This window comes from Stegostoma tigrinum, chromosome 9 (genome assembly GCF_030684315.1).
Source record: "Stegostoma tigrinum isolate sSteTig4 chromosome 9, sSteTig4.hap1, whole genome shotgun sequence".
In the NCBI taxonomy this organism is placed as follows: Eukaryota; Metazoa; Chordata; class Chondrichthyes; order Orectolobiformes; family Stegostomatidae; genus Stegostoma; species Stegostoma tigrinum.
The window spans coordinates 8124735-8152191 of record NC_081362.1 but is presented as its reverse complement, the minus strand read 5'-3'; the positions used below and the strand labels follow the sequence as shown (position 1 = coordinate 8152191).

Sequence of the window (27457 nt, the reverse complement as noted above, 5' to 3'; positions counted from 1 at the left end):
TTTACCCATTAATAGACATGCACAATCTATTGTGGACAATCTCTGCCTCATTGCATTGAAGTCAGCTTTACATCGATTCCAAAACCTGAATTGCTCTTTTGCACTTTTCCCTTTCAAAATGTTACATTAGCTCAACAATTTTATGACTGCTATTGGAAAGAAACATTGGAGTGAATGACCTACCTCTCTAATGTAATAGTCAGTGACAACATATTACTAAATTAGTTTTCTCCAGCCATACCTATAAGACTATAAACTAATATGACCCAGTGTTGGGCTGTGCAACAACTTTACATTTGACTTATTGACGTGCAAAGTAAGTCAAAGTGATGTAGTGAAACAAGTTGTTAACCTAAGCCAAAATCGCAGATTGCAAGATGAATGTCTTCAAAACATGTTTTAGTACGAAAATTGAGAGAAAATTGTATCTCCTGTTTTCTAGCTACCTCAGTGGCAGAGCTAGGCAATACACAACTAAGCAGAACATGCACAATAGTCAGTCAAAGAAAAAGAGGAAAGGTTACCCAGGGATTTGGCACCCACATATGTCTGATGTTTAGAGAGTTGATATATGGGGCTCTTGCGATGTTGTGGTAGTGTCCCTCTGCCTTGGCCACGATACCCCAGGTTCAATTCCAACATCTTTGCTACAGGTGGATTATAAAAAGCAGACAGACATGATGTGTTTGCTAACAACTTTCTGTTGTTACTTCTGGTGCACTCAGGGTTCTGGGAACACCACGAAGCATGGACTTAATTTTGGTTTCATTACAAAAGCATGAGAAAACTAATATTATTTCTGAATATGAGAATGATGATGTTGTATTCAATGGAATGATCCATAGGATGAGGCTAATAGGCTTGGGTACATGGGTTTAAAACTCAATAAGCCGCTGGTGGAATTTAGAGTAGGTGATGGGCTACTGGTATTTTTGCTGGACTGTACATCTAGAGACCCAGGTAATTTTCTGGGAAATCAAGTTTGAAAGCCACCACAGCAGATAGTGGAATTTGAATTCAATAATTAAACAAGAATCTGGAATTAGGAGTCTAATGATGACCATGAATTTGTTGTCGATTGTTGGAAAAAGCTATCTGGTTCACTAATGTCCTAAACTGCCATCCTTACCTGGTCTGGCCTATATCTGACTCCAGGCCCACAGCAATGTGGTTGACACTTAACCAACCTCTGGGCAGTTAGGGATGGGCAATAAATGCTGTCTGGCCAGCCAGTGATAGCCTCATCCAATGAATATTAAAAAATTAAATTCAATTCAAAAACAAACCAAGTCTTTGTCATAGTGAAACTGTCATTGATTGTTATAAAAGCCCATTCTATTCACCAATGTTCTGTAGAAAGGAAATCTGGCCTGACCTCCTAATTCCTCCTGAGAGTCCCTAGGCCTTAGGAAATATTGTAGCTAACAGGAGGAATCAGCAGCTTCAGGCAGAAGATGCATGTAATTACAAAGCTGTTATGTGCCAAAAGGTGTCCAAAATTATGAGTGGCATAGACAGGGTAGATCATGAGAATTCTTCTTCCCATGGCAGACATGCATGCATGCATGCAGACATGCAGACATTTTAACTTCTCATGCATACAACCAGGGCGCTCAGTTTAAGGTGAAGAGTAGTTGGTTGAGAAGGATTGAGTTTTTGCCCAGAGAGCGGATCACAGTGCCTGACGAGGTTGTGGAGGCAGGTTCTCTCACAACATTTAAGACGCATCTAGAAGAGCACTTAAAATATGAGGGCATCATAGGCTATGGAACAACTACATATAAATTGGATTAGAACAATGTTTTGTTTGTTGGTCAGCATGAAGTGGGCTGAAGGGCCTGTTTCTGTGCTGTGTGACTCTATGACTCTCTAGATTACGAATAAAAGATCCTACCTAGCCATCCCGATATTATTTCCCCCCACCATCAGGCGCTCCTCCACACTCAGATTTCTGGTCCAAGGATCAGACCCTCCCTGTCCCATCCTGGATTGGATATCCGACTTCCCCAGCTTGGCTATGGGAAACCAATACTTTTTGTGGCCTTGGAGCAGGTGTAAAGACATGCAGCTTGCTTCAGAGTCCCTCCCATCAGACTGGAAGCCACACCTGCTTATCGTGGCTGGAAGGGCAGAAGGTGCACACTGTGGAGTTCAAGTTCCACAATATGAGGGAAACCTTGGGTTCCTGTCTAAAGCTTTTCCCAACAAATAACACCAACACCTCCCCAACATTGCAAGACGCTGTTATTATCCAGCCCAAAATTTCTATCAGTACAGTGACCAACAACACTGTATAAAGACCAAGAAACTGTACACATATTACCAAAGCAGGCTTTAGTAAAGCAAGGAATTCATATCATTATACAATTAAAAGAAATATAAATGTAAAAAAGATCTACGCTGTGCTGCCACAATATATTTGCAAAAATATGAACCCAGGAAGTTTCTTCATTTTCCTTCAGCATTGGAACACCATGGGATGAAAGGAATGCTGGAACCTTCCAAAATGAATAAACTCTAGGATTGGGAATGAGGTCGATACAGAGATCAGGAGGAATTTCTTTTCTCAAGATGGATGAATTTTTAATCAGTAAGAGAAAAGGCTGGGAAGTGGTGTTGAGGATTATCAGATCAGCCATGATCTCGTTGAACATATAAACAAAGAACAAAAGTAGTTCATTCAGCCCATCAAACCTTGTCCGCCATTCAATAAGATCATGACTGATCTGATTTTAACCTCAAACTACATTCCTGCATATCCCCTGATATTGGCTATATTGTTGGGAGAGATTCTGAAGGCCAGGATTTACATGAATTTGGAAAAGCAAGGACTGATTAGGAATAGTCAACGTGGCTTTGTGCGTGGGAAGCCATGTATCACTAACGACTGATTTTTTTTAAGAAGTAACAAAGAGGATTGATGAGGGCAGAGTGGTGAACATTGTCTATATGGACCTCAGCAAAATGTTTGACCAGATTCTGTATTGTATACTGGTTAGTGAGGTTGGATCATGTGGAATACAGGGGTAGCTAGCCAACTGGATACAAAATTGGCTTGAAGTTAGGAGACAGAGGGGGTGGTAGAGGATTGCTTTTTTGGACTGTTGATCTGTGACCAGTGGTGTGCCACAAGGTTCGGTGCTGGGTTCACTGCTTTTCATCACATATGAATGATTTGAATGTGAGTATAGGAGGTATGGTTAGCAAGTTTGCAGGTGACACCAAATTAGGTGGTGTCATGACAGTGAAGAAGATTATCTCAGAGGACCTTGATCAGATGGGCCAGTGGGCTGAGCAGTGGCAGATGAAGTTTAATTTAGATAAATGTGAGATGCTGCATTTTGATAAGACAAACCAGAGCAGGACTTATACAATTCATAGAGCCATAGAGTTGCACAGCATCGAAATGGACCCTTCGGTCCAACTTGTCCATGCTGACCAGACATCTCAATGTGACCTAGTCCCATTTGCCAGTATTTGGCCCATATCCCTCTAAATCCTTCCTATTCATGTACCCATCCAGGTTTCTTTAAATATTGTAATTGTACCAGCTTCCGCCAATTCATCTGCAGTTCCGAGTCTGTATGACTCTGTGATTTTTCTAAATTCCAGAGGATACGGGGCTAGCCTGTCTAGCCTTTCCTTCTAAGGGAATCTGCTAATTCCAGGTATGAGTCTCATAAGCCTTTATCTGAACTACTTCCAATGCATTAACATCCTTGTGTAAGAGCTGTGACCCGTACAGTACTCTACGGTCAGTTCACTTTGATGGCTGGTTTGCAGTGCAGAGCGAAGCCAACAGCGTGGGTTCAATTCATAACAATGGCTGACGTTACCACTGTCCTTCTCAACCTCTCCCCTTGCCTGAGGCATGTCGACATGCAGGTTAAACCACCTCCCCGTCACCTCACGCTGCCTAATAAGAGAACAGGACTGTGGCAGGTTTATGTCCAACACACATTACTCCAGTCACGGCCTCATCGATGAATCGAATGGCACAGCAGGCTGGATGGGCGGGCTAGCAAGAGACGTCAGGGCATAAGCGGTCAGCACCTGAGGTTGGTGAGGACAGTGTTGAGGGCTGGAGACCGTCCAAATGCAACAATTGGCAGAGCTGCTGAGACTGCAACATGCCCCTGGGTTCCGAATCCAGCCAGGATTCTGTAAAGTGGGTGTTACCTGGGAGACAGTGTTGGATAGACGGTTAGGGGGAGAGCGCGGAGATGGAAGAGGGGGTGGGGAGATAGAGAGAGGGGAGGTTCGAAGGAGGAGAGGGGGTGGGGGAAGAAACAAGGTCAGAGGAAGGAGGGGATGGTGAGAGTGGGAGGGGAGAAGGAGAAGGGGGTGTGGGAAGAAGGAGGGGGTTGGGAGAGGGAGGAGGGACATGGGAGGAGGGGTGGGGGAAGAAGGATGTCATAGGAAGGGGGGGTGGTGGGGAGAGAGGGAGGGGAGAAGGAGGGAGATGGGGAAGAAGGAGGGGTGGGGAGTGGGGTGTGGGGAAGAAGGAGGGGGTGGAGAAGAAGGAGGGGTGAGAAGAGGGGGTGGGGCTAAGAAAGAGTGGGTGGGGAGAGGGTGGAGGGGAATGGGAGGAGTGGGTGGGGGAAGAAAGATGTCAGAGAAAGGAGGAGGTGGCGAGAGGGAGGAGAGGGAAGGGGTGGGGAGAGAAGAAGGAGGCTTGGGGATGGGGGGCTCTGGGCTGTATAAATGAGCAGCTTTCCCTCGGTCTGGGTGGTATTGACCCTTCTGTCGTTATGGAGCCAGCCAGAGAGGAGCAGGGCGGCCGGGCCTTGCTGAGTGCCATTTCTAAGGGTCAGTTACACTTGGCTCGCTTCTTGCTAGAGGCGGCGGACGGGAGTCTGCTGGAGAGCCGGGACCCGGGGGCTCGGACCCCGCTCATGTACTCGGTGTTGCTGCCGGCTCCCGCCGCCCGGGCCCGCTTCATGCGGCTGCTGCTGGAGCGGGGAGCCCGGGTGGATAGCAGCGAGCGGACGGGCCGCACGGCCCTCAGCCTGGCGTGTGAGCTCGGTTTCCTGGACGCGGTGAAGCTGCTGGTGCAGAGCAGCGCTGACCCGGAGCTGGCTGACCATCGCGGGGACACCCCGCTGCTGTACGCGGCCGCCTCCGGCCACAGGGACGTGATCGCCTTCCTGCTCCGGGCCTTCAAGCGCCTGGGTCTCGACATCGAGCGGCCCAACCGGGCGGGACACACCGCTGGCCAAGTGGCCAGGCTCCTGGGCCATCGCGACTGTGCCCTGGCGCTGGAGGCAGCGGCCAGGAGAGGGCGGGGGAGAGGCCAGCTCCCACCTGACCAGCTCGCTGGCCATTCCCCTGATCACTCCCCTGGCCATTCCCCTGATCATTCCCTTGGTCACCCCTGTGGTCACCCCCCTGGTCATCCCCCTGTTCAATCCTCTGGTCCCTCCTGTGGCCACCCCCCTGGTCACCTCTCTGGTCAGCCCCCTGATCACCCTCCTGGCTATTTTTCTGGTCACTCGCTTGGTAAGTCCCCTGGTCATTCCCTCAGGCATTCCTCTGGTCACTCACCCGGACACTCCCTCGGTCATTTCCTTGGTCACTCCCCTGGTGACCCCCCTGGTCACCCCTGTGGTCACCCCCCTGGTCATCCCCCTGTTCAATCCTCTGGTCCCTCCTGTGGCCACCCCCCTGGTCACCTCTCTGGTCAGCCCCCTGATCACCCTCCTGGCCATTTTTCTGGTCACTCGCTTGGTAAGTCCCCTGGTCATTCCCTCAGGCATTCCTCTGGTCACTCACCCGGACACTCCCTCGGTCATTTCCTTGGTCACTCCCCTGGTGACCCCCCTGGTCACCCCTGTGGTCACCCCCCTGGTCATCCCCCTGTTCAATCCTCTGGTCCCTCCTGTGGCCACCCCCCTGGTCACCTCTCTGGTCAGCCCCCTGATCACCCTCCTGGCTATTTTTCTGGTCACTCGCTTGGTAAGTCCCCTGGTCATTCCCTCAGGCATTCCTCTGGTCACTCACCCGGACACTCCCTCGGTCATTTCCTTGGTCACTCCCCTGGTGACCCCCCTGGTCACCCCTGTGGTCATCCCCCTGTTCAATCCTCTGGTCCCTCCTGTGGCCACCCCCCTGGTCACCTCTCTGGTCAGCCCCCTGATCACCCTCCTGGCTATTTTTCTGGTCACTCGCTTGGTAAGTCCCCTGGCCATTCCCTCAGGCATTCCTCTGGTCACTCACCCGGACACTCCCTCGGTCATTTCCTTGGTCACTCCCCTGGTGACTCTCCTAGTCAGGGTCTCGAACACCTCCTTGGTCACCCCAGGGCCCCCTTGGCCTTGGACATGGACAAAGTAGCTCCTTTTGGGGCTGGCCGGGATGCCATGGGATCCATCGATGAGGAGAGGGATCAGGATGACGGTGCGGATCTGGCACAGGACCACCCCCCATCCCACTGGGAACACCGGTCACCTCAGCTCTGCTCGCACAGCCTCCAGGATGGTGGTGACCCCTGCGCCAGCCTCCTGCCTCCTCTCAGCAGTTTCTCGAAGATCTGCACCCTCAGAGGGCCGACCCTTTCCTCCCCTCGGCCGGCCAAGAGCGAAACCGAGACCCGGAGGCAGCGGGCGGCGGCTTGGACCCGGGCTATCCCGGAGATGTCGACGCCCGCCGAGAGAGGGTCAGCCGCACAAGGCAGGGACTCCCGGGGGCTGACCAGTTACTTCCAGAAGAGATGCAGCCTCCCCACCAAAGCCCTGTCTCCCTACCCACCAGAGAAGCAGCCCCCCTCCAGCAAAGCCAAGGACTCGCCCAGTACTAGCTATGCCACCTTCACTGTCCTGGGCAGCCGACTCCTCAGGCGCTTTACTTTCCCCAATTTTGAGACGTGGAACAAGCCCCAGGGCGCAGAGCCTGCCTGCAGGCTGCCCCGATCAGAGACTTTCCCAGTCAGAAAGGACCACCCGCAGATCTCCAACAAGCCCAGCATCGACAGCATCAGTGCAGTCCAGTGCGAATTCCCATTCTTAAATAAATCTTAAAGCTTAGGGGAGACTGGCCGTGCCAAACCAACGAAAGAAAAAATGCCCCACAGTATCCAAGGATGTGCGGGTCAGCCACGGGGAATACCCCGTGCGGAGTAGCGGGAATTGCGCGGGATGCTCTATCGGAGGGGATGTGCAGCCTCGATGGGCGGAATGACCTGCTTCCGCGCTGTAGGGATTCTACAACTCTGAACAAAACAAAAGCCTTCACCCTGGACGACTGTGCGCTAAACAGCGGGGAAAGATGGTGGGACAGAATTGGCCTGGGTGTTAGATCGAGAGAAACGATTCCAGTTTTATGTTGCCCCCGCGGAAGGAAGGGGGGAGTGCAGGATAGACAGCAGCCAGGGACTGCCTCAGTAGTGTGCAGGTACAACAGACTCGCAGTTTTTACCCTTTAACCAAATTTAAGCTGTCGTTGCATCGCTGTTTCCTGGACTGTTAGAATGTTACACCCCAGATGGAGACCGTTCAAACCATCATGCTTGTACTAGCGCCTGGACAGAAGTTTCCAATCTGTCCCATCCCCAGAACATATATTTTGTGTTTATCTAACTCCTTCCACCCAGCAAACGTTCCGCCTTCGTTCTTGATGAGAATGTCTCTGTCAAACGTTTGGAAGAACTCTTGTTCTACTGAGAGCTTTGGCGAAGCCATGGACCAGGAATTAAGCTTGTTGCAGCGTGTTGGACCGCGAACCTGCATCTCTGCGCAGAGCTCTCAGACCGGCCCTAAGGTGGGAACCAGATGTGTACCTCCGTGCCGGCGCCAATAGCGACATTAATGTCACAATGCCTTTTGCTCAATGCTGAGTAACGTTTTATTACTTTACCCTTCACAACTTTCTCTCGGCTTGTACGAACGATCTGAATGTCAACTGAATTGCTCGCAAGATTCTCCCTAATGTTAATGTTATAACGGGGGGACAAAGCTATTGATGGGATTTAGGTAGCGATGGGATAAAGTTAATACTCGTACTGCTTTTACCTCACGACCACTTGTAATGTGTTTTTCATATATCTCCTCCTCTTGTATAAAATATGTCATAGAGTCACCCAGCACGGAAACAGACACTTCCTCCAAATCACTCATGCCGGCCAAGTTTCCCAAACTAACCCGTTTCCCGAGTTTGGCCCGTATCCCTCCAAACATTGGTGATAATAGGAACTGCAGATGCTGGAGAATCCAAGATAACAAAGTGTGGAGCTGGATGAACACAGCAGGCCAAGCAGCATCTCAGATGATCTCTGATGAAGGGTCTAGGCCCGAAACATCAGCTTTTGTGCTCCTGAGATGCTGCTTGGCCTGCTGTGTTCATCCAGCTTCACACTTTGTTATCCCTCTAAACATTTCCTGTTTGTGTGCCTATCCAAATATCTTTTAAATGTTGAAGATTACCTGCTTCCACCACTTCCTCTGGTAGTTCAATGCATATACGCGCCACACTCTGTATGAAAACCTTGCCCCTCAGGACCCTTCTAAATCTTTTTCCTCCCACCTGAGAGCTATGCCTTCTGGTTTTGGACACCCGTACCCTCAGGAAAACACCTTTGCTTTTCACCTTATCTATGGTCCTCATGATTTTGTAAACCTCTAATCAGGTCACCCCTCAGCCTCCGATGTTTCAGTGAAAAAAAAATCAAAGGTAATTCAAAATGCTGGCATGAGCAAGTCCTAAAACTCCAAATGTCCTTAATTGTTTTGCTTATTGCAGCTTTTTGGGGGCTGGGTGGTGGCTCTTGGAGACAGTGGGATGTTAAAAGAAAAAACAGTCATAATTTTGTACAGAGTGTGGTGCGTGTGTGGAATGAACTTCCTGAGGAAGTGGTGGATGTGGGCACAATTACAATGTTTAAAAGACATTTGGATAAGTACGTGAATAGGAAAGGTTTGGAGGGATATGGGCCAGCATTAGACAGATGGGACTAGTTTTCTTTGGAATTATGTTCCGCACGGACTGGTTGGACCGAAAGGTCTGTTTCTGTGCCGTATGACTCTGCGACTCTAATTGCAAAAGTCACTCTTTTTTGAAAGAAGATTTATTGGGTGACAGATTTATACAACGCTTCCCATGTGAATCTGTGTACACGCAATATTGGTAATTTTGTTGTAATCACCGTCTTGTGACATGTTGCTCGGATCAAATTCACTTTTATAACCAATAAAGATTAATCAGTTTCTCTAATGGTCACCTGGTTCTTCCTTATAGCTCCCGAGTGGAGAAACTTTCTGTGCAGGTCCGTGTCAAGGCTTTGTATAGATTTACCTGTTTGGTCATTGGAATGAATGGCAATGATACACTTTATTTAATGAGGCACTTTTCTAGAGATCTGTTCTTAGGATTTGCGTGAAGTCGTGCCATTTAGATTTATTTCTCAATGATGAATCACCGGGAGTCGTTACACCCCTTTTAGGTGTCTGACGGATTATGTGATTTTGTTGCCCGCACAGGCGACAGTCCGCAGGTGATACGCTGGTGCAGCTCACTTCAGGGAAGCAGAGCTCAAAGAACACAGCTCCGCCACAGAGCGCAGTGAGCACAGCTCCGCCACAGAGCGCAGCTCCGCTACAGAACCCAGTGAGAACAGCCTCGCTACAGAGAGTACAGCTCCCCCACAGAGCTCAGTGAGAACAGCTCCGCCACAGAGCACGGTAAACATAGCTCCGCTACAGAACCCAGTGAGAACAGCCTCGCTACAGAGAGTACAGCTCCCCCACAGAGCTCAGTGAGAACAGCTCCGCCACAGAGCACGGTAAACATAGCTCCGCTACAGAACCCAGTGAGCACAGCCTCGCTACAGAGAGTACAGCTCCCCCACAGAGCTCAGTGAGAACAGCTCCGCCACAGAGCACGGTAAACATAGCTCCGCTACAGAACCCAGTGAGCACAGCCTCGCTACAGAGAGTACAGCTCCCCCACAGAGCTCAGTGAGAACAGCTCCGCCACAGAGCACGGTAAACATAGCTCCGCTACAGAACCCAGTGAGCACAGCCTCGCTACAGAGAGTACAGCTCCCCCACAGAGCTCAGTGAGAACAGCTCCGCCACAGAGCACGGTAAACATAGCTCCGCCACAGAGCCCAGTGGGCGCAGCTCCGCCACAGAGCACGGTAAACATTGGTCCGCCACAGAGCCCAGTGAGCACGGCTCCGCCACAGAGCCCAGTGAGCACAGCTCCGCCACAGAACGCAGCTCCGCCACGCAGCCCTGCGAGCTCTCCACGCTTTCAGAGAAAGCCGCTGCCACAGAGCTGGGGCGCTGCTCTCTGATAGTCACACTGCACCAAAGAATCCACTCTGGAATTCCTCAGCACTGCTCTGCGTATTTCAAAAAGAGAGAGTGAGAGAGAGAAAAATTCCATTCGACAGCCATCGCTGACCACTGAGGCAGTACACAAAGCCCCAGACCTGCCATCCAAGGGGGTGAGGGGTTGGGGGGAGGTGGGGGTAGGAAATCTGAGCTGCTTCATTCCTGGTAAGGCATCAGCCTGAGCTGCTGTGTCCCGGCCAAAGGAACCGCTTACTCAGCAGGGCAGGCTTCCGATCTCTAGTACAGCATGGAAACAAGCAGGAGGCATCCTCACCTCAGCCCAGCACTCCATCTACTCGCCTTCATCCTCAGTAAGTACAGTCTCTAGAGGTATGCTGCATTTGGAAGGAGAGAGAGAGTGGGGTAGGGGAGAGGGGATCTAGATCTCAACATATTACACCCCCCACCCCCCACCCCCAAAGCCAATGCATGGAGAATGACCCGCAGACCGAATATCTTAAGGTTGTGTTGGAATATCGTCCGAGCATTCGTCTAGCGGAGCATTTTCCGCAATTTTGCGCGTTCACCCCTTGGGCATCTGACAGTTGTATATCTATATATACGTATACATATTTTAAATTTCAGGAATCGCATTAAATAAGCTGCTGCAAATGTTTCACTGGTGAATCTAATAAGAAGCAACCGGACCTTAGAGAGGGGAATGCTCTTGTTCTGAAAATTCACTGATTTTTTTGTCTCTCTCTCTCCGTCAATTTACATTGAATCAGACCGAGTGCTGCATTCCTCAAACAACCTCAGCTCGCGTCTTCCAGAATTCGTGGTTAGATAGACAATGAAATTATTGTGTTCACAAATGTATTAATTTTTAATAAGGGCCAAAAAAGAGAAAACAAAAGGGCTGGGGTTTTAGGACAAATATTTAAAATAAGTTCATCTGAACCTGGGTCTGAGTTCGCGGGACTGAACTGTAAAGAGGAGCCGGGACATTTAACTACACCATTTCTCGGTTTCAATTCTACCGCAAACCGAAACCGTTCCCTATTTCGGGCGAGCTATATTCCTGCTGTGTTAATCTCCCTTTGAAAGATGCAACTACCTCAGGTGTAGGTTCTATCATATACTATTGAGGAGGGTGCTAGCAATTGTCCCCAACCCCCATCTCGCCGTTTCTAGGACTGAGTACATTTTGATTTATTTTCACATCACGCTTTGTCTGTGAGTGTTCAGTTAGAGAGGAACAGTCCCTCTTCAAGCTTGTCACTTTGCAGATGTTCTTCCCGGAGTCGGTGCAGAACAGGAGACAGAGAATCTCTCAGGACTTTCCACTGATCCTTACAAAGACATTTTTGTGGTTCGGGAGAACGGAACAACGTGTCTGATGGCAGAATTTGCAGCAAAATTTAACATCGCCTACGACGCAAGGGCCAATAACTATGTAGACGTAAGACAACATTCACACATAATTCCCTCCCTGAATTTAACAAGCGAAATCCCCCCCACCCCACCCCACCCCCGCGACTTTTACCATCAAAGCCAAAATTGTTTTAAAGTCTGTTGTATCTCGAACTGACCTGGTTCACCTTTTGCTTGACTTAACTCGGCGCTCACAACGCCCGCAACTTTTGATCTTGTTTTGGCCTCAGCTCATTACAGAACAGGCTGACATCTCGATTCCACGTGGAGCAGGCGTTAAGGGAAAATGCGGAAGCAACGACTCTGAGCTGCAAATTTCCTGGCTGGACGACGCCTATAGTTTTAAGCTGTTTTTTGTGAAGGTAAATTCAACCGGCGCGCTAGGGAGGGATTTTTTTTAAAAATGTCGAATATCTGAAACAAACGAACAAAAAACCCACCCGGAAATTGCTGGAGAGGCTTAGTGGGACAGGTGGGAGTCTTTTCCATATCTGTAAACAACAGCCTTGACTGATTCTGAGCAGAGATATTCAATTTGAGGTTTGTTCAAATGTACAGAAAAACAGTGTGCGCACAGAGAGGGTGAGAGAGGCAGTATTATTGTTTAAGGACCCGTGGCCCTTCATCAGAAGTGGAAAGTGGAATTACTTTTGACCGAGGGACCTGGACGAAACGAAAGTTTGCATCAATGCTGCCCTCCCCACACCAGCTCTGATGAAGAGTCATCGAGACTCGAAACCTTAGCTTGCTCTCTCTCTCCACGGACGCTGCCAGGCCCAGTACCATTTCTAGCATTTGTTGCTTTCAGTTGTAACAACAGATTGGATGGCAAAAAAATGTTACCCCTCCCTCCCCAATCCAGCATCAAAGGGAGCAGAGGTGGGAGTGAACGAAAGGTGCTGCTGACTGCGGAGAGAAAGTCAAAGGTCAAAGACAAATGGGACGAGAACAGAAATTGCTGGAAAAACTCAGCGGATTCTGGCAGCATCTGTGGAGAGAAATTAGAGTTTAACCTTTCTGTTCTGTGGAAGGGTCACTTGACCCGAAACGTTTAACTCTGATTTCTCTCTCAACAGATGCTGCCAGACCTGCTGAGCTTTTCCAGCAACTTCTGTTTTTGTTCCTGCTGAAAACGATTTTCTGGGGTTTGTGTTGTCTTGACAGACAGTAGAAACTGCAGATGCTGGAGAGTCTGAGATAACAAAGTGTGGAGCTGGATCAACACAGCAGGCCAAGCAGCATCAGAGGAGCAGGAAGGCTGACGTTTTGGGTCTAGTCCCTTCTTCAGAAAATGCTTGTTTTGGCTGGATTGTGGCATCCTCAGTTCTTTTGTTTTATTGCAGTGGGAAGCAAATGGTGTGTGTGTGTGTGTGTGTGTGTGTGTGTGTGTTGGGGGGGATTGTCAGGATGTGGGGGGAGGGGAGTGGACGAGTGATGTAGTTCACTGCCTGAAATTATTGAACTCAGTGTTGTCTGTGCAAAGCTGTCAAGTGAGTAGTTTCCAGGGATCAACCACTGATCCCCCCCAGCTCTGACGAGAGGTCGCAGATTTTGAAATGTTAATTCCCCAGCCCCCTGCTCTCCCCAAACAGGCGGTGCCAAACCCGCGGAATATCCCCAACATTTCAGATTTACAGAGTCGGCTGTACATCTGAGGTTGAGTTTCTCTCTCTCTCTCTCTCTCTCTCTTCCCCCGTCTCAAACATCAATAAGGGAGACCCAAGCGTTAAATACCGTTAAAAATGGTCCAAGTGGGAAATCAGTTTAAGGTCAAGTTGTTCGTTAACTCGACCATCTCTTCTCTGGGTCCTGTGGAATAGGCTGCATTTTCAAAGCATGGGGGTGCCCCTGGTGATTCGTTTTGTTCAACTATCCGACAGGAAGTCCGCAACGTGTCAACGAGGCAAGACAGTTACTGGAAAATCAGCAAGGTGCAGTTCGTTTATGACTCGTCCGATACCGCTCATTTCAAGGACGCGGCAGACGGTGAGTCTTTTTATCTTGTCCGTGGAGAATCCCGAACGGACGCGGCGCTACACCGATGCAAATCTCGCCCTCACCTTTCATTCCGAGGTCGGGCTTTCAACTGTACGGTCTCGGTGAATCAGGCGATACGGTTTCGTCGTAAGCAGTGGACGCGGTTCGTTTTTATTTCAAAAATGTACTTGATTCATCTGTTAAGCACATACAAAGGTTCTAAATCGCGTTGGTGCAGAGAAAGATAAACAGAACATTGGAATTTTGATATTTCTCAGATTTTTATTCGGACAGTTGCAAAACAAAATTCATTTTCTACTTAGGCAGAAAACTTTCTATTTATTTTGAAGCGCCGACAGGGTCTGATAACCGAAGTGACAAAAAGAACCGAGACTCGGGTTGTTCTGGTCTTGTTTTCATTCGTTATTTCAGTCCTTGAGCTGGATTCCTAATATTCTCTCCCTAATGAATTTAAACAGGCTCACCTTGCAGCCTTCTGGAAATCATCTGTGGACCTCTGTATCATCTGGAGCTATTGTAAATGGGACCAAAGTGATGACTTTAATGCCGTGTTTTTGTTTTAAAGTTTACATTTAAGGGCTTTCGTCCTTTTTAAACGTATTCGTTCGAGCCTGCTGTCTATGTGAATATTTAATACTCACCTTTGACCGTCCGGCAGGAGGCGGCGGCGAGCCGCCTGCTTCATCCGTCACAGTTCCAGGGGAATTGATAGATGTGTCCAACCCAGGGAGAACTGAAACGTTCGACCGAAGTCACGCTGACACAGTGCATTAGCACACGGAGAATGCTGGAGAAGCTCAGCAATAACTGTGGAGAGAGAAGAAAATGTTTCCAGTCCGGTGATGAACGCTGTCTCAGTGCTGCCACACCTGCTGAGTTTCTCTAGCATTTTCTGGGTTTATTTCAGATTTACGGCATTTTCTGTTCAATGAATTGGCGCATCTCATGTACTGAGGACTTTTATTTTGCCCTAATGTACCATTCTAACATTAACGAGTGTTGCCCACACAGCTGCTGAGCTACAGTTTGTTACATGTTCTTCGGTCTGGTCTACGGCATGCTCCCGGTTAGTTCTTTCCAGGGACTCTGTTTTAGTTTTTATTTGGTTTGGTCTCTCTCTGCAGCCGGGAAGCACACAGCCAGTTCTCACCGCCTGTCCCTCTTTGTAACACCCCTGGGCAAGTCGTACAAGTGTGAGGCGCAGGAAACCATCTCTCTGATCTCCAGTGACCACCAGAAAGTTGTGGCTATCCTGCTCTCCCAGATTCACATCCAACCGTTCGGCCTCAAACGGGACTTCATCTTCAGCGAAGGTAGAGAGGCAGGGCTGTGTTTTGTTGTTCCACTGTGACCTACAAGGGAGGGGCGAGGGGTGGCAGTTAACTTGGATGCCTGGCTTGTAATGCAGAGTGATGCCAACAGCAGGGGGCGCAATACTGAATTCTGGCTGAGGTTACCATGAAGGATTCTCACTTCCAACCTCTCACCCGTGGTGGTCCTCAGGTTAAATCCATTATCAATCGTCTCTCTCTCACCACAGAGCAGTCCTCTGGGACTATGGCAACTTACAGTTGAATGTTAATTTCCTCATTTCACTTGCGTTTGATTTATGGTGGTCACATGCATCTGAGTACAGTGAGAATTTTTGTTTGCCTGCAGTGCAGGCTGATCACAGCATACAAGGACACAGCTCATAGGTACACAAGGCTTACTGCTGCACAAGAAGTCAGATCGACATTGATTTGAAATTGAAGTGGGAAGCAACTAAATATTTTCTGACCCACGTTTTGTTATTGTACGTAGAATGAACTCGAATATTATACCTGTCTCAAGCCTCACAATTAGACTTTTTTTTCTTGAATTCAATTTTTTAAAGAGTCTGTCTTTGTAGAATTAATGCTTCATTTCCCTCGTCATTCCTCTGCAGCCTCTAAGTGTGTGGTGGATCAACAGGAGCAGCTGGAGGAGACTCTGCCCCTTATACTGGGACTGACGCTGGGACTCCTCATCGTTGTCGTCCTGTCCGTATATCATATCCACCACAAGCTGACGGCCCCCAGTCAAGTGCAGATCCCCAGGGACAGGTCGGAGTACAAACACATGTGAAAACGGACGATAAAGCAGCACAAATGTTCTGTGGAGAGCCACCAGAAATTGTACGCGACCCTTCCAGAACCTCTGCAGCACAGATGTAAATATGAACGCCCCGGTTTCTCGCTGTATATATTTAAGCACGCTTCTTAAGTTAAACAGTAAAACAGTATGTGAATGCTCTCAAAAAAAATTGGAGTCTCTCCACTACCAATGAACAACAGATACATTTAAAACAATTTAACATGATTGCAAAGATTACAGAATTAGTGTTAACGCCAATTTGTATAGTATATTGAAAACCTGTGTTGCTGCAAATATTTCGAAGCGGCTTTTAAACAGAAGGTACAACTCGATTTGGTTCCTTCAAACGCTTTACTTTTTGCTTGAAATGTACACGGGGCAAGCGGTGGTGCATGAATTGGAAAAGGAACGCGCACGTGAATTTGTACAAAAATCCTCAGCCGAACTGTTTCGGGCTCAAGTCTACAGCACAAAGTCCTGAACGCAAGAAATAAATCAGTCAGTTTTAAAAGGAAAAGAGAACGGCGTCCTTGGCTTTAATCTGTGGTTTGGTTCTCAATCTTTAGGTTTGACTTTTTTTTGTTACACTCGAAGCACTGTTGAGGTCAGGCCAAACAGAAGCAGTCGCAATATTTCATACCCGCAGCGACATTTGATAAACCGTAGGCAGGAAAATTCAGCGATTTTAGCTGAAACTCTCTCGGCAGAGGTCTCTGAAATGCAATCACTGTCAGGGAAAAAAAGAAATGACACCTGAATGTCTCAGGGATGCAAAGGAGATCCGGTCCAATTGCACCTCAAATGTACATTAATTTGCATCGTGCAAGTATCCTGGTCATTTCTCTAACATGCATCCAGAATGTCTTGTATTGCTTTGGTAGTCACGGAGTTCCTTTCTCTTCACCCCTGCTTCTTTAGAAAGACAGACAGAGGAACGCATACTTGTTTATTTGTCACATGGAGAAAACTAAATGAAGGAAAGCGGAACTTAGTAGGAACTCCAGTTCCCCTAATGTTGGCTGACCTGCTGTATTCCTCCAGCTCTGCTGTGTTGACTGAAGCCGAACTTAGTCCTTAACTGACTGTATCTGAACCATTTGGGCTCATTTACTCCGCTCAATTTACAAATGGGGGGGTGGGGTGGGGTGGGGAATGAGGTTGTGGTTCTTATGATCATTGGAAAATATTTTCCTCTCTTATTTCATCGCCGTAATAGAGCTGCTGTTTGCTCTGCAGTGGTGAGAGCAAAGATCTCTTCACAATGCACCAGCAATTTTTTTTCTTTGAACGAATACTTTAAAACAGCCATTGAGGCGTTCCACTGCTTTCTGACGTTCTGTATTCTAGTTATGCACTGGCCTAATACATCTGGTAAAAAGATTGAGCTAAACCCACAACAGTTATGTACTCAGGTTTAGTTACTAAGTCCTTTACCTGTCTAAAGTACAGTGAAACATGCTGCTTCAAAAGTCAACTAAATTCAAGGAACGTTGGTGACTGGGAATTATTGATCAGTTTGTTGCCAGTTTTGTTCTGTTTGCTCTCCCCAAGTTACTCCAAGCAACCTGTTTGGACATGTTATGACACACTCCTGGTGCAGGTGGGATTTGTCCCCCTCTGAGTTATATCCTGCTCCTTGTATTGATGTGTGGGGTCCTTCCACTATCTGTTACTTAAATTTCTGCTTCTGTTTTTGCTAGGAGAACATTTTCCCCAATGTCTATGTGCCATGACTCCTTACCAACCCACAACTATGAATCCGCTGTCTCCAAAATATGGTTTAAATTAATGTCGATAAGACAATTAAAACGGATGGTGCAACATAGCTCATACAAAACATTGCAGACTTTTTAAGTGAAGAAAAGAAAGTTGGGAAAAACTGGATTGTAGGTCAAAATTTACTTTGTTTTATTATTTTGTTATACAATTAAATAAACAACTATATCAGAAACTCCCTCCAATAAGACAGTCTATAAAAACTGTACCATTTTGGTTTGAACATATTACATTAGCTCTTGTTATACTGTGGCCTAGACTCCTAATTAATTCAGATGCATTTTTGGTTTGCTCCTCCATGCACTTGTTACTTTTATTCATTATCACTGTTGTTATCATTAGAAGCCACGATTGAAGTTGTTCTAACAATCTTATGAGTTTTGTATTATAAACTGATACCTTTTAGTACACTCTCAGTTTTATTTGGTGTTACATGTATCTTTGATAAAGACGGCAATTTCATTTAAGAAAAATGTAGATAAAGAACATTGTTACATCCATCACCAATCACATTTATTTTTTAATGAATGACTGTGCATTTACCTCATAACTAATTCTGAAAACCAATGTTTGCTGAACTACTTTCTTTAATTTACAGCTTATTTCACAAAGATCTTATTTTTCATTTCACAGTGATCAGTAGCCAAAAGTAATCAGTATAATAATTAACTCAGCAGCTTGTGTGCCCTGTGATAAAAGCAGATCAAAGAATGAGATTAAATTCCCCATGTGCTACCCATTCTAGCATTTTGTGATACTTTCAGATCTTTTTCATAACGTTTGCTTTGGAGTAGAAAGCCCTCTGGAATAAATTTGTTCTGTTGCTTAAGAGAGGTGCAAGTTTTTTTGAATAACCTTTTGTGGAGCATTAGGAATCCTTGGGTTAGTACTCAGCAGGGTTAAATAGAACGCCACTGCTTTCTGCTGACATGATATTTGTAGCTACAACTACGTTTTGCATGAGATTCCTGATTTGAAGACAGTGACTTGTTTTATTAACAAATCTGTCCATCAACTCATCCATAAATATCACCTAAAGATATTACTACACATTGTTCAGAAAACAAGTTTTCTGAACATGTATTCTGCGCTCAACCTTGTTCTTATACCTCTGCACAAACATTGCAGGAACAGATTGGAGTACAACCTCTACAGGGCTCAGAAGGTAAACTGAGCGCATTATCTGTTAGCATTGTAACATGGTTCAATGCGTAACAGATATCACTGATGTTATAATAAGCCCTCTGAGGCAAAAATGCAGGTTAAGATTTTGAGATTGCCTGTTGCTGAGCCAACACTCACACCACAACCAGGTGTCCCTGGTTCTGCTGCCTCCTTGCCATTAATCAGAAGTCCACACTCTGGGTCTGTTCAAATCGCAACCGGGGTCTAACCAGGTTACTGACTCTTTAAGTTAAGAACAATAAAACACAAAAACAGATTGGGAAAAATGGACTTATTGGTTAAAATTTATTGTTTTATTATTTTGCTAAACAATTAAACAAACAACTATGTAAGCAACTTGCCCAATAAAACAGGTTATAAAAACTATTCCATTTTGGTTTGAACATATTAAATTAGCTCTCGATTAATCTCTGTTGGATCAGTCAGAAATCAAACACTAACCCTTCAAGCTAGAAGCTATTGCAGGACTTATATTGCAGGACTGCATCTACAGGAACCTAAATACAGACTAATAACCACCAGAGCAATTGCTTGTGTTGGCTTGAGAACAACTCTGCTATTTTGGTTGGTCTCTTCAGAGTACTAGGACAAGGAGCCTAGGTAATAGGATAATAGGAAAGGGTGGGGGGGAGGTGGGACGTTGGTGGGGGAAAGAGGTCAAAGAGAGAGAAGAGAGAGAGAGAGAGAGAGGAGCTTCAATCATACCTGTTTGATAACATGTCAAAATATAATGATGTGTTGACAAAGTCTTTCTGCCTGAATCCAATCAGAATGTTCTGTGTAGGTCAAAAATATATGTATAATGGAAATGTGGGAATTGTCTTTGAAGCATTGACAACCTTTTTAAAAAAATGATTAGCAGCTAGTCTAGCTGCCCACAAAAAAAAACAGCACTGCCTTTCTCCTACATTGCAACCATGTTTGTGTTCAAAAGTAATAAATTGGCTGTGCAGTGTCTTTTGTCAGCCTTGAATAACATGTCCAATGCTATACTAGACAGCAGGTCAAATGAGTTAGTTAGTTAGTTCAAGGCTTCCTTGAAATTTGCTCATGAATGTAGAATATCATCATGTCCATCCGACTGATAAAAAAACCATTCTCTACAAATGTGGCATTCTAAGCAAAGTAAGGAAATAAGACAAAAATGAAGTCAGGTGGAACAAGATGTGTTATAATGAATATTTTTTGTGATTATTACTTTGCATCAATTAAACTGTTCCAGCAATTATATGCTTCGTTCCAACACTGATATTTTTAAGATCTAGGAGCAGGAGTCAGCAATTCATCCCCAGCTCTGCCATTTGATACAATAATGGTTGATCTCATCTTGACCTCAACACCAGTTTCTTGCCCACTCCCCATAACCCTTTTAACTTGTTACCAATTAAAACAGCGTTTGTCTCCTCCTTTAATTTATTCAATGTCCCAGTGTTTGCCACACTCTGGGGGATGAATTCCACAAATTCATGACCCTTTGAGAGAAGTAATTTTTCAAATTTAAATCTGCTATGCCTTATCCCTAAACTATGACCGAAGTCTCTTCAATGTCGTACACTCAAGGTCAATTTACACAACGGCTAGAATGCCAGCTTGACAATGAGTCACGTTAGGAGATATTATGGCAAATCGGTCAAAGAGGGTGGGTTTAGTAAGCATCTTTAAGGAGGGAAGAGCGGTAGGGAGGCAGAGAATTCCAGAGCTTGGGCCCAGGGGAGCTGAAAGCACAGCCCGCAGTGAAGAAGCAATTAAAACTGTAGGATGCTCAAGACATGAGAATTGGAGAAGTCTAGATACAGTATCTCTAGAGGGCTGGAAGGTTGGAAGAGATTACAGATGGGGGAATGTGAAACCCTGGAAGGAATTGAAAACAAGGGAGCAAATTTTGGATTTAAAGCATTGCTTAAACAGGTGCCAGTATATGTCAGCAGACGCAGGTCTGATGTGTGAATGGGCTTGCTGTGAATTTGATTTCATGGACCTTCATAGTATTCATTCCTTATTGCTTACTTTCCTAATAGTGCATCAATTTTCTAGATAAATGATTTGACAGAAGGACAACTACAACATTCCTACAGTGCAATAATCAATCATTTGATCGTATGACTAGTGAGTGATATACATTATGAGAGCAAACTTAGGTATTTTACTATTCGTGCTTTGTGAATGTTGGAACAAAATAAAAACATTTAATAAATAACCAGGATCATTTATTTCCTTTGCAGAGGCACACACATTTCACTCTACGCAGCAATACAGCTAAGTTTCCATCAAACATTGCATGACTGTTAAAACATGCAACCACATTTAACAAACATCACATTTAATTTAATGTTATAAACACTGACAAAGTAGACAGCAGCAAAAATATTTTAAAAAAATGATAAAAGAACATGTGGTCAAGAAAAATGGTGTTAATTTATCAAAGTGAACAAGTTCTTTAATATTCAGTACAGTGCCTTAAGTCAGAAACAAATCGTTTCAGTACATAAATTTGGAACAAGTTTGTTAATACCTGCAACTCAAACCATTTGCTCCTACAAAGTGAATAACCCCCACCCATGTAAAGGTCTTGTTAATTTCCCTGAAAAAAATCTTCTTAATACTGATTGCTATCACAACTGTTACTTCACCACAAAACACTGTTAGTTTATCAGAAAACAAAAAATGTAGGCAAGATACAAATTCAATCCAAAATACATTGCACATCTAAGTGTGGAAAAAGTGCTCACCAAAAGAAAAAAAATGTCACTATTTTATAGAAATACAAATTTCACACAATTCACTGAGCCCTGCAGAAAAGTTCTGAATGTGCTGAAATCTGTTACAATATCCAACTCTTTTGAAGCTGATATGAATTCTATCCCCTGCACATTTTGAAAGCCATAGAAACTGACCTCCTGACGAAACTAAGCTCCAGAAGGTACAGCTTGAAGTCACTAGCCAAGTCATATCACGGGAATACAACTCCTGACTGCCTGATTGATTATACTGTGGCACTATGCACCTGAATTGGTACACCAGCAGCTCAGGGAACTGGAGTACAACACGTCATAGATTCCTTTATTTTGCTTTGTGTATATCCTTGAGCAACACTTTAAAGAAAGATCATAATCTGTTATCATTGTAATATCCTTCAATCTTCTTCATTCACATTTCTATTGTTTCATTCTCATTTCATTGATGTGTCAGGAGGTGCTGAATTCCTCTCCCTTCATCGATATCTGTATTGTCTCATAAGAGGTACAATACAGGACGGGGGTCCGGCTAGCTTGAGGAATGGATGCTTCAATAATTCTTGTGCAGATGCTCTTTGTAAAGGATCCCTCACCAACATTAAGTCCAGGAAGCCACGTAATACAGATGAAGCCTAAAGCAGATCAGGAAGTAAAGAAAAGGGTCAAATGTAAAATATTCTTGATTACTTGCCATTTGACTTAGAAACACACTTAATTGGCTTAGATTCACAATACATTTAATTTTTCTTAATATTTATTTTTATTCATAAACGTTACAATTTTGAGAGTTTGTTGTACAAAGATTAGTCATTTAAAATAAACACCTATCCACTTCCATATAATGCATCTGTGTACAATCTATTACTTATATCCCAGTAGTGCACACTTTTAGTTTAGGGAATCAACATGTTTCACAGAATCACTGAATTGTTACAGCACAGGAGGAGACCATTCAACCCCATGCGCTTGCACTAGTTCTCTGAATGTGTGATTCACCAACCCATTCTCCTGTCTCCACCCCGTAACACTAAACATTGTCCATTTTCAGAACAGAGTCGAATTCCCTTTTGAATGCTTTGATTGAATCAGGCAGTGTATTCTGGTACTTAATCATTCATGCTGTGAAAAAGGTTTTATTTCCCCATTTAACTTTTGCTTCTTTTCCAACTACTTATACCCATGCCTTCTCATTCTCGAGCCTTTCAGAAGTAAGGACATTTTCTTCTTAGTTACTCTGCTCAGACCCCTTATGATTTTGAACACCTCTATCAGGTCTCCACTTTGCCTTCTCTTCTTCAGGGAAGCAGTTGTAATGTTGATTTTTTAAAAAATTGCAATGTTCTAAGAAATAAATGTTCCTAAGTGTGTAACTTGTAACAAAATACATTTATTTTATTACTGAATACTAACATTAAAATACTAGAGGCATTACTCATGGCAGGTTGACAGGTATATTGATTTATAACAGCATAATGCACCAGTGTATTAGTCTGCCATGCAAGTGTACTAGTGTCTATTTTGGAGCTCTCTTTTAATGTTAGTGCAATTATGGTTGCCTTCTCAGCTTAAGGTGCTAACTGGTATTAGCAAGCACTTAGGCCACTAAAATCATGATTGACTTTCCTTTAATAATTATTTTATCTAGTGCAATATGAATATTTGCATAATGACAGATTATGACCGACACATCTGAATACTAGCTGAATTTGTTTTTACAAAGATAATACCCAAAGCATCTGCAGAGTTTTTACAGTAAATGAAAGCTTTTCAATGACAGGAGCGATATACCATGAAATGCAAACTGCTTTATGACAGTAAGGGCAAGTAATTCACTTCAGTGTATCAGCAAGCCGTATGAACTTCACGCAATCTGAGTCACGAGAGGAATAGCCTTTTAAAACATATTATTAATTTAACATTAAAGGGTTGGTCAGGGGGAAACATCAGCTGGAATGAGGAGAAAAGTGTTAAACCCTTGCTAGCTGTCTCAGGATCACAATCTTTCTTTTCTGTGTTTTTCTCTTTCTCAGATCCTCTCTGTTTTGCTGTATCTCTGCAGTGTTTATCCTCTCGGTATACATGCGTCGCTTGTTTGATTTGATTTGCTTCTCTCATTATCAGTGGACAAACAAAAAAAAAGTCCATCCTGAGGAAATAGTGCTCTTATCAAAAGGTACCTTTGTAAAAATATTTAAAAGCTTATATTTCATTTCAGAGTTTGTAGGTTGCTATTCACAGCATTTCCTCCTTCAGGTTTTAACCTGCATTGCAGATTTTTGGCAGGGAATAAAACCCATGCATGCTAACACCTTCCTACACAGTGAAAATGAACAGACTGCCACACACTGGAAATTAGACATACAATAGCGCTTGCTGAATTATAGGTAAGGTAAATCTCTTCATCTCCCTTTGATGATTTTGAAAAAGCCATTAACTTCATAGTCATAGCCTTTCTGAGAGGCTGAGTTATCTGATGATAAATAATTAAGCATAGAGAATGAATTCTGAAATACAAGTTTAATTATTTTCTTGTAAGTTTTTCACTTTCCTCATGATAGTACTTGCGGAAATAAGCGTTTAGACTGACAGAGAATGCAAGTTGGCAAACAATATTTTTTGTTCTTTCATGGGTTGCGGCATTCACTGGCTAGGCAAACATTTACTCCTCATTCCTAGTTGCTCGAGGTGGTGACAAGCTCGTCCTGTCTTAAAACTGCAGCTGTCCATTCAGTTCTGAGGAAGGGTGACCAGGCACGAAACGTTAACTCTGTTTTCTCCTCCAAAGATGCTGCCAGACCTGCTAAGCTTTTTCAGCAACTTTGTTTTTGGTTCTGATTTACAGCATCCACAGTTCTTTTGGTTTTTATTTAGCAGTCCATTTGGTGTAGGTACCAATACTAAGGTTTCTCACCCAGAAACAGTGAAGGACAGAGATACAGGTACAAGTCAGAATGGTGCATAACTTGCAGGAAGTCATGGGAGAGGTCTTGGAAGATGCCACTGAAAGTTTGTTATTTGCTGTCGTGCGTCTCGTAGGTGGCACACATAAGTCATGGTGCATTCGTGGCAGAGGCAGTGAATATTTAATTAAGTGGACAAAGTGACAATCAAGCAGGCAGTTTTGTCCTGGATAGTGTAGAATTACTTGAGTGCTGTTGAAGCCACCTTTATCTGGATAAGCAGGGAGTATTCCATCACACACCTGACTTATGCCTTGTTGATAGTGGACAGGTTTTGAGGAATCTGGAGATGAGTTACTCACTACAGAATTCCTAGATTCTGACCTGTTCTTATAGCTTTTATTTAATTGATTCCACTTTATTTCTTTCATTTGGTCATGTCTAATTGGAGTTTTCTGGTATAGCTGATTATTTTTAAGAATGTATGCAGGATTAAACAAAGTTAAATATTTGCAATTTTGCCCAGAGACAAGACTAACTTCTGGTCAGAGGAGACGATAAGCAGATGACACAAATTTAAGTACAGAAATTAATTCCAATTGCCAGGTTTCCTGATTGGTGTTAGACACGAAGGCTGGGATCTAAATGTCATTATAAATATTAAATCATTCTTCACCGAGGAGGTGAATTATTCACCATTCATAACTCCAATTAAATTTCTTCAGTGTCTCAATCATACTATTGTTGATAAACTGAATGAAAATCATAATGGGTGCCTAGATTTGAATTATAATTGAGGCATCTTTAAAGGTCTCTAAATCAAAAAGAAATATTGATTTATAATAAAAACATGCTGAGTCGTGCAATTTTGACTTCAAGAAACAGCATCATTTGAGGTTGAAGTGATATTATAGAGCTCGGAGATTTATTTAGATTTATATTAAAAAATCAGTTTTCTTTTCTAATCATAAACAAAAACAGAAATTGCTGGAGAAAATCAGCAGATCTATAGAGAGAAAACAGTTAATGTTTCATGTTCTGTGATCTTTCTTCAGAGCTTCTGATAACTCTCAACTTCACTTTACTACCTTTTCTCTTAGGATATGTTACTGGTAACAGTCCTTAGCAATCATAGGGACAGAAGTAAATTATTTGCCCCTTCAAACCAGTTTTGCTATTCAGTTAGATCATGGTGGATCCATACCTTAACTCCGTCTGTCCATATTGGTTCCATACTACTCAATGCACTGGGTCAACACACATTTACCTTGGTATTAAAACTTTCAACTGATCCCCAGCATTGCTAGCTTTTAGGTGGGTGATATTTGTAGATTTCCACAACCTCTTAGTCACACAGCACGAAAACAGATCCTTCGGTCCAACCAATCCATGCTGGACACAATCCCAAGCTAAAAAGTAATCTCACCTGCCTGCTCCTGGCCCATATTCCTTAAACCTTTCCTATACATGTATCTATCAAAATATCTTTTAAAAGTTGTAATTGTACCCAAATCCACCACTTCTGCAGGAAGTTCATTTTTTTTTGTTATCACTATGATCCATTAAACTTTATTTTTAACACTTTTACTTCCTTGTCTGGATATCCCCACCAGCAGAAGGAATTACTCTTCCCATCTGTACCATCAATTTGTTTGATCATCATAAATCTCAATTAGTTCATCATTCAATCTTGTATATTGAAAAGAATACAAACATACAATCAGTCCAACAATTAATCCTTCAGCCCCTATATCATTCTGGTGAATCTGGTGCTGCATTCCATAAAGTCTTCATAAGGTGCAGTGCCCAGAACCGAATGCAGAATTGTGTTGAATTTTGCACCCTAACGTTGTAGAGGTGTACAGCGTGGAAACAGATTCTTTAGTCCAAACATGTCGACCAGATATTCAAATTAATCTAGTCCCATTTGTCAACATTTGGCCCCTCACCCTCTAAACCCTTCCTAATCATGTACCCAACATGATGCCTTTTAAATGTTGTAATTGTACCAGCCTCCACCACTTTCTCTGACAGCTCATTCCATACATGCACCATCCTCCGCATGATAATATTGCGCCGTAGGTCGCTTTTATATCTTTCCCTTCTTGCCGTAAACATATGACCAGAGGATTGCAGTTTTTAAGCGGCAAAGCGACAACAAAAGGCATTATTTCAGAGGCAACAATCGATTAAAGGTGAGGGAGAAAGAACAGAAAAAGGCCAGCCCAGCCTATTGTGATCACAGGATTCAGAAAGCAGTTGATCAGGGCCCACTTCTGGTGAGAGGTCCATTTCTCTCCTGTGAAGAGTTAGGTAAAGCCCTCATGCCTCACTGGGATACCATGCTGGAAAACAAGCCCTGTTCTTCTCGGAGTCTCAAAAGTTAAACATTTTAACAAATGAAGCAAAAGTTACCTATTGGAGAGATCTAGGTTAACAAAAAAACACCAGGTTCCTGTACCTAACAAGAACAATTATTTATTATAAACACGTAAATTATAATCACAAGTAAACCGATACGAATGATCTGTACATGGCTGTACCAGTTAAACTCTAACTCTTTTCAAAAATCCTTCACACGCATACAGACAGACACAGATAAACAAAAAAAGTGCTTTTTATCAAAGGGGGAAACATCAGGTTCAATAAAACTTCAATATCACCAGTCCAGAGAACTCTCTGATATGAGTCTTTTGATTGCTAGGATTCTCTGTTCTTCAATCTCTCATCTCCAGTAATATTTTACTTCTTCGCAGGAGGCACAGGGCAATTGGTACATTAACTGTAAAATGTCTTAGTTACTGGTTAAAAATCAGAGCTTACAGCAACTAGTGGGAGGAAATAACTGGCTTTCTTCAGACTGAAATAACATTGCTTCACACATCATCTCTCCTTCTGGAGATGTGAAGGTTTTGCAGTTCTCATTCACAATCTCAAACTGTTTAGCTATAAATCAGAATTGTAATCAGGCTGATGATCTTTGACATCCACAACTGGTCACAAGCCCACCAACTAATCAGCAACCTGTTGGTGATCGAATCTCGAG

The 27457-nt window shown here is 44.2% G+C and overlaps 3 protein-coding genes across 8 annotated transcripts in view; 2 read left to right on the top strand and 1 right to left on the bottom strand.

Moving 5' to 3' along the window:
• Positions 1–4751: 4751 nt before the first annotated feature.
• Positions 4752–7222, top strand: LOC132210027 (uncharacterized). The gene is made up of 3 exons (XM_059648812.1): positions 4752–5499; positions 5981–6171; positions 6273–7222. Exons 1-3 carry the CDS (start codon positions 4752–4754, stop codon positions 7014–7016), a joined length of 1683 nt encoding a protein of 560 aa, XP_059504795.1. The 3' UTR covers positions 7017–7222.
• A 2889-nt stretch (positions 7223–10111) lies between these two features.
• Positions 10112–16927, top strand: lamp5 (lysosomal associated membrane protein family member 5). Its single transcript, XM_048535574.2, has 6 exons — positions 10112–10639; positions 11558–11730; positions 11933–12064; positions 13583–13688; positions 14825–15013; positions 15628–16927. The coding sequence occupies exons 1-6, from the start codon at positions 10576–10578 to the stop codon at positions 15804–15806; spliced, it is 843 nt and encodes a 280-aa protein (XP_048391531.2). The 5' UTR covers positions 10112–10575; the 3' UTR covers positions 15807–16927.
• A 3484-nt stretch (positions 16928–20411) lies between these two features.
• Positions 20412–27457, bottom strand: part of LOC125455001 (serine/threonine-protein kinase PAK 5) — a 193789-nt gene continuing 186743 nt past the window's right edge. For 4 of the 6 annotated variants that reach the window (XM_048536452.2, XM_048536455.2, XM_048536453.2 and 1 more), the window contains exon 10: positions 20413–22143. In XM_048536452.2, the coding sequence (XP_048392409.1) occupies positions 21988–22143 (156 nt within the window). In that variant the 3' untranslated portion in view covers positions 20413–21987. Of the gene's footprint in view, positions 22144–27457 lie in introns of all 6 variants that reach the window. The other 2 variants (XM_048536456.2, XM_048536451.1) reach the window with 2 other exon arrangements.

Bases quoted from the DNA above. Each gene is read 5' to 3' on its own strand.
- LOC132210027 (XM_059648812.1), top strand. From the start codon at position 4,752: ATGGAGCCAGCCAGAGAGGAGCAGGGCGGCCGGGCCTTGCTGAGTGCC. The intron at 5,500-5,980 runs GTAAGTCCCCTG...TCATTCCCTCAG, and splicing joins TTTTTCTGGTCACTCGCTTG to GCATTCCTCTGGTCACTCAC. The intron at 6,172-6,272 runs GTAAGTCCCCTG...TCTCCTAGTCAG, and splicing joins TTTTTCTGGTCACTCGCTTG to GGTCTCGAACACCTCCTTGG.
- lamp5 (XM_048535574.2), top strand. From the start codon at position 10,576: ATGGAAACAAGCAGGAGGCATCCTCACCTCAGCCCAGCACTCCATCTA. The intron at 13,689-14,824 runs GTGAGTCTTTTT...CTCTCTCTGCAG, and splicing joins TTTCAAGGACGCGGCAGACG to CCGGGAAGCACACAGCCAGT. The intron at 15,014-15,627 runs GTAGAGAGGCAG...ATTCCTCTGCAG, and splicing joins GGACTTCATCTTCAGCGAAG to CCTCTAAGTGTGTGGTGGAT.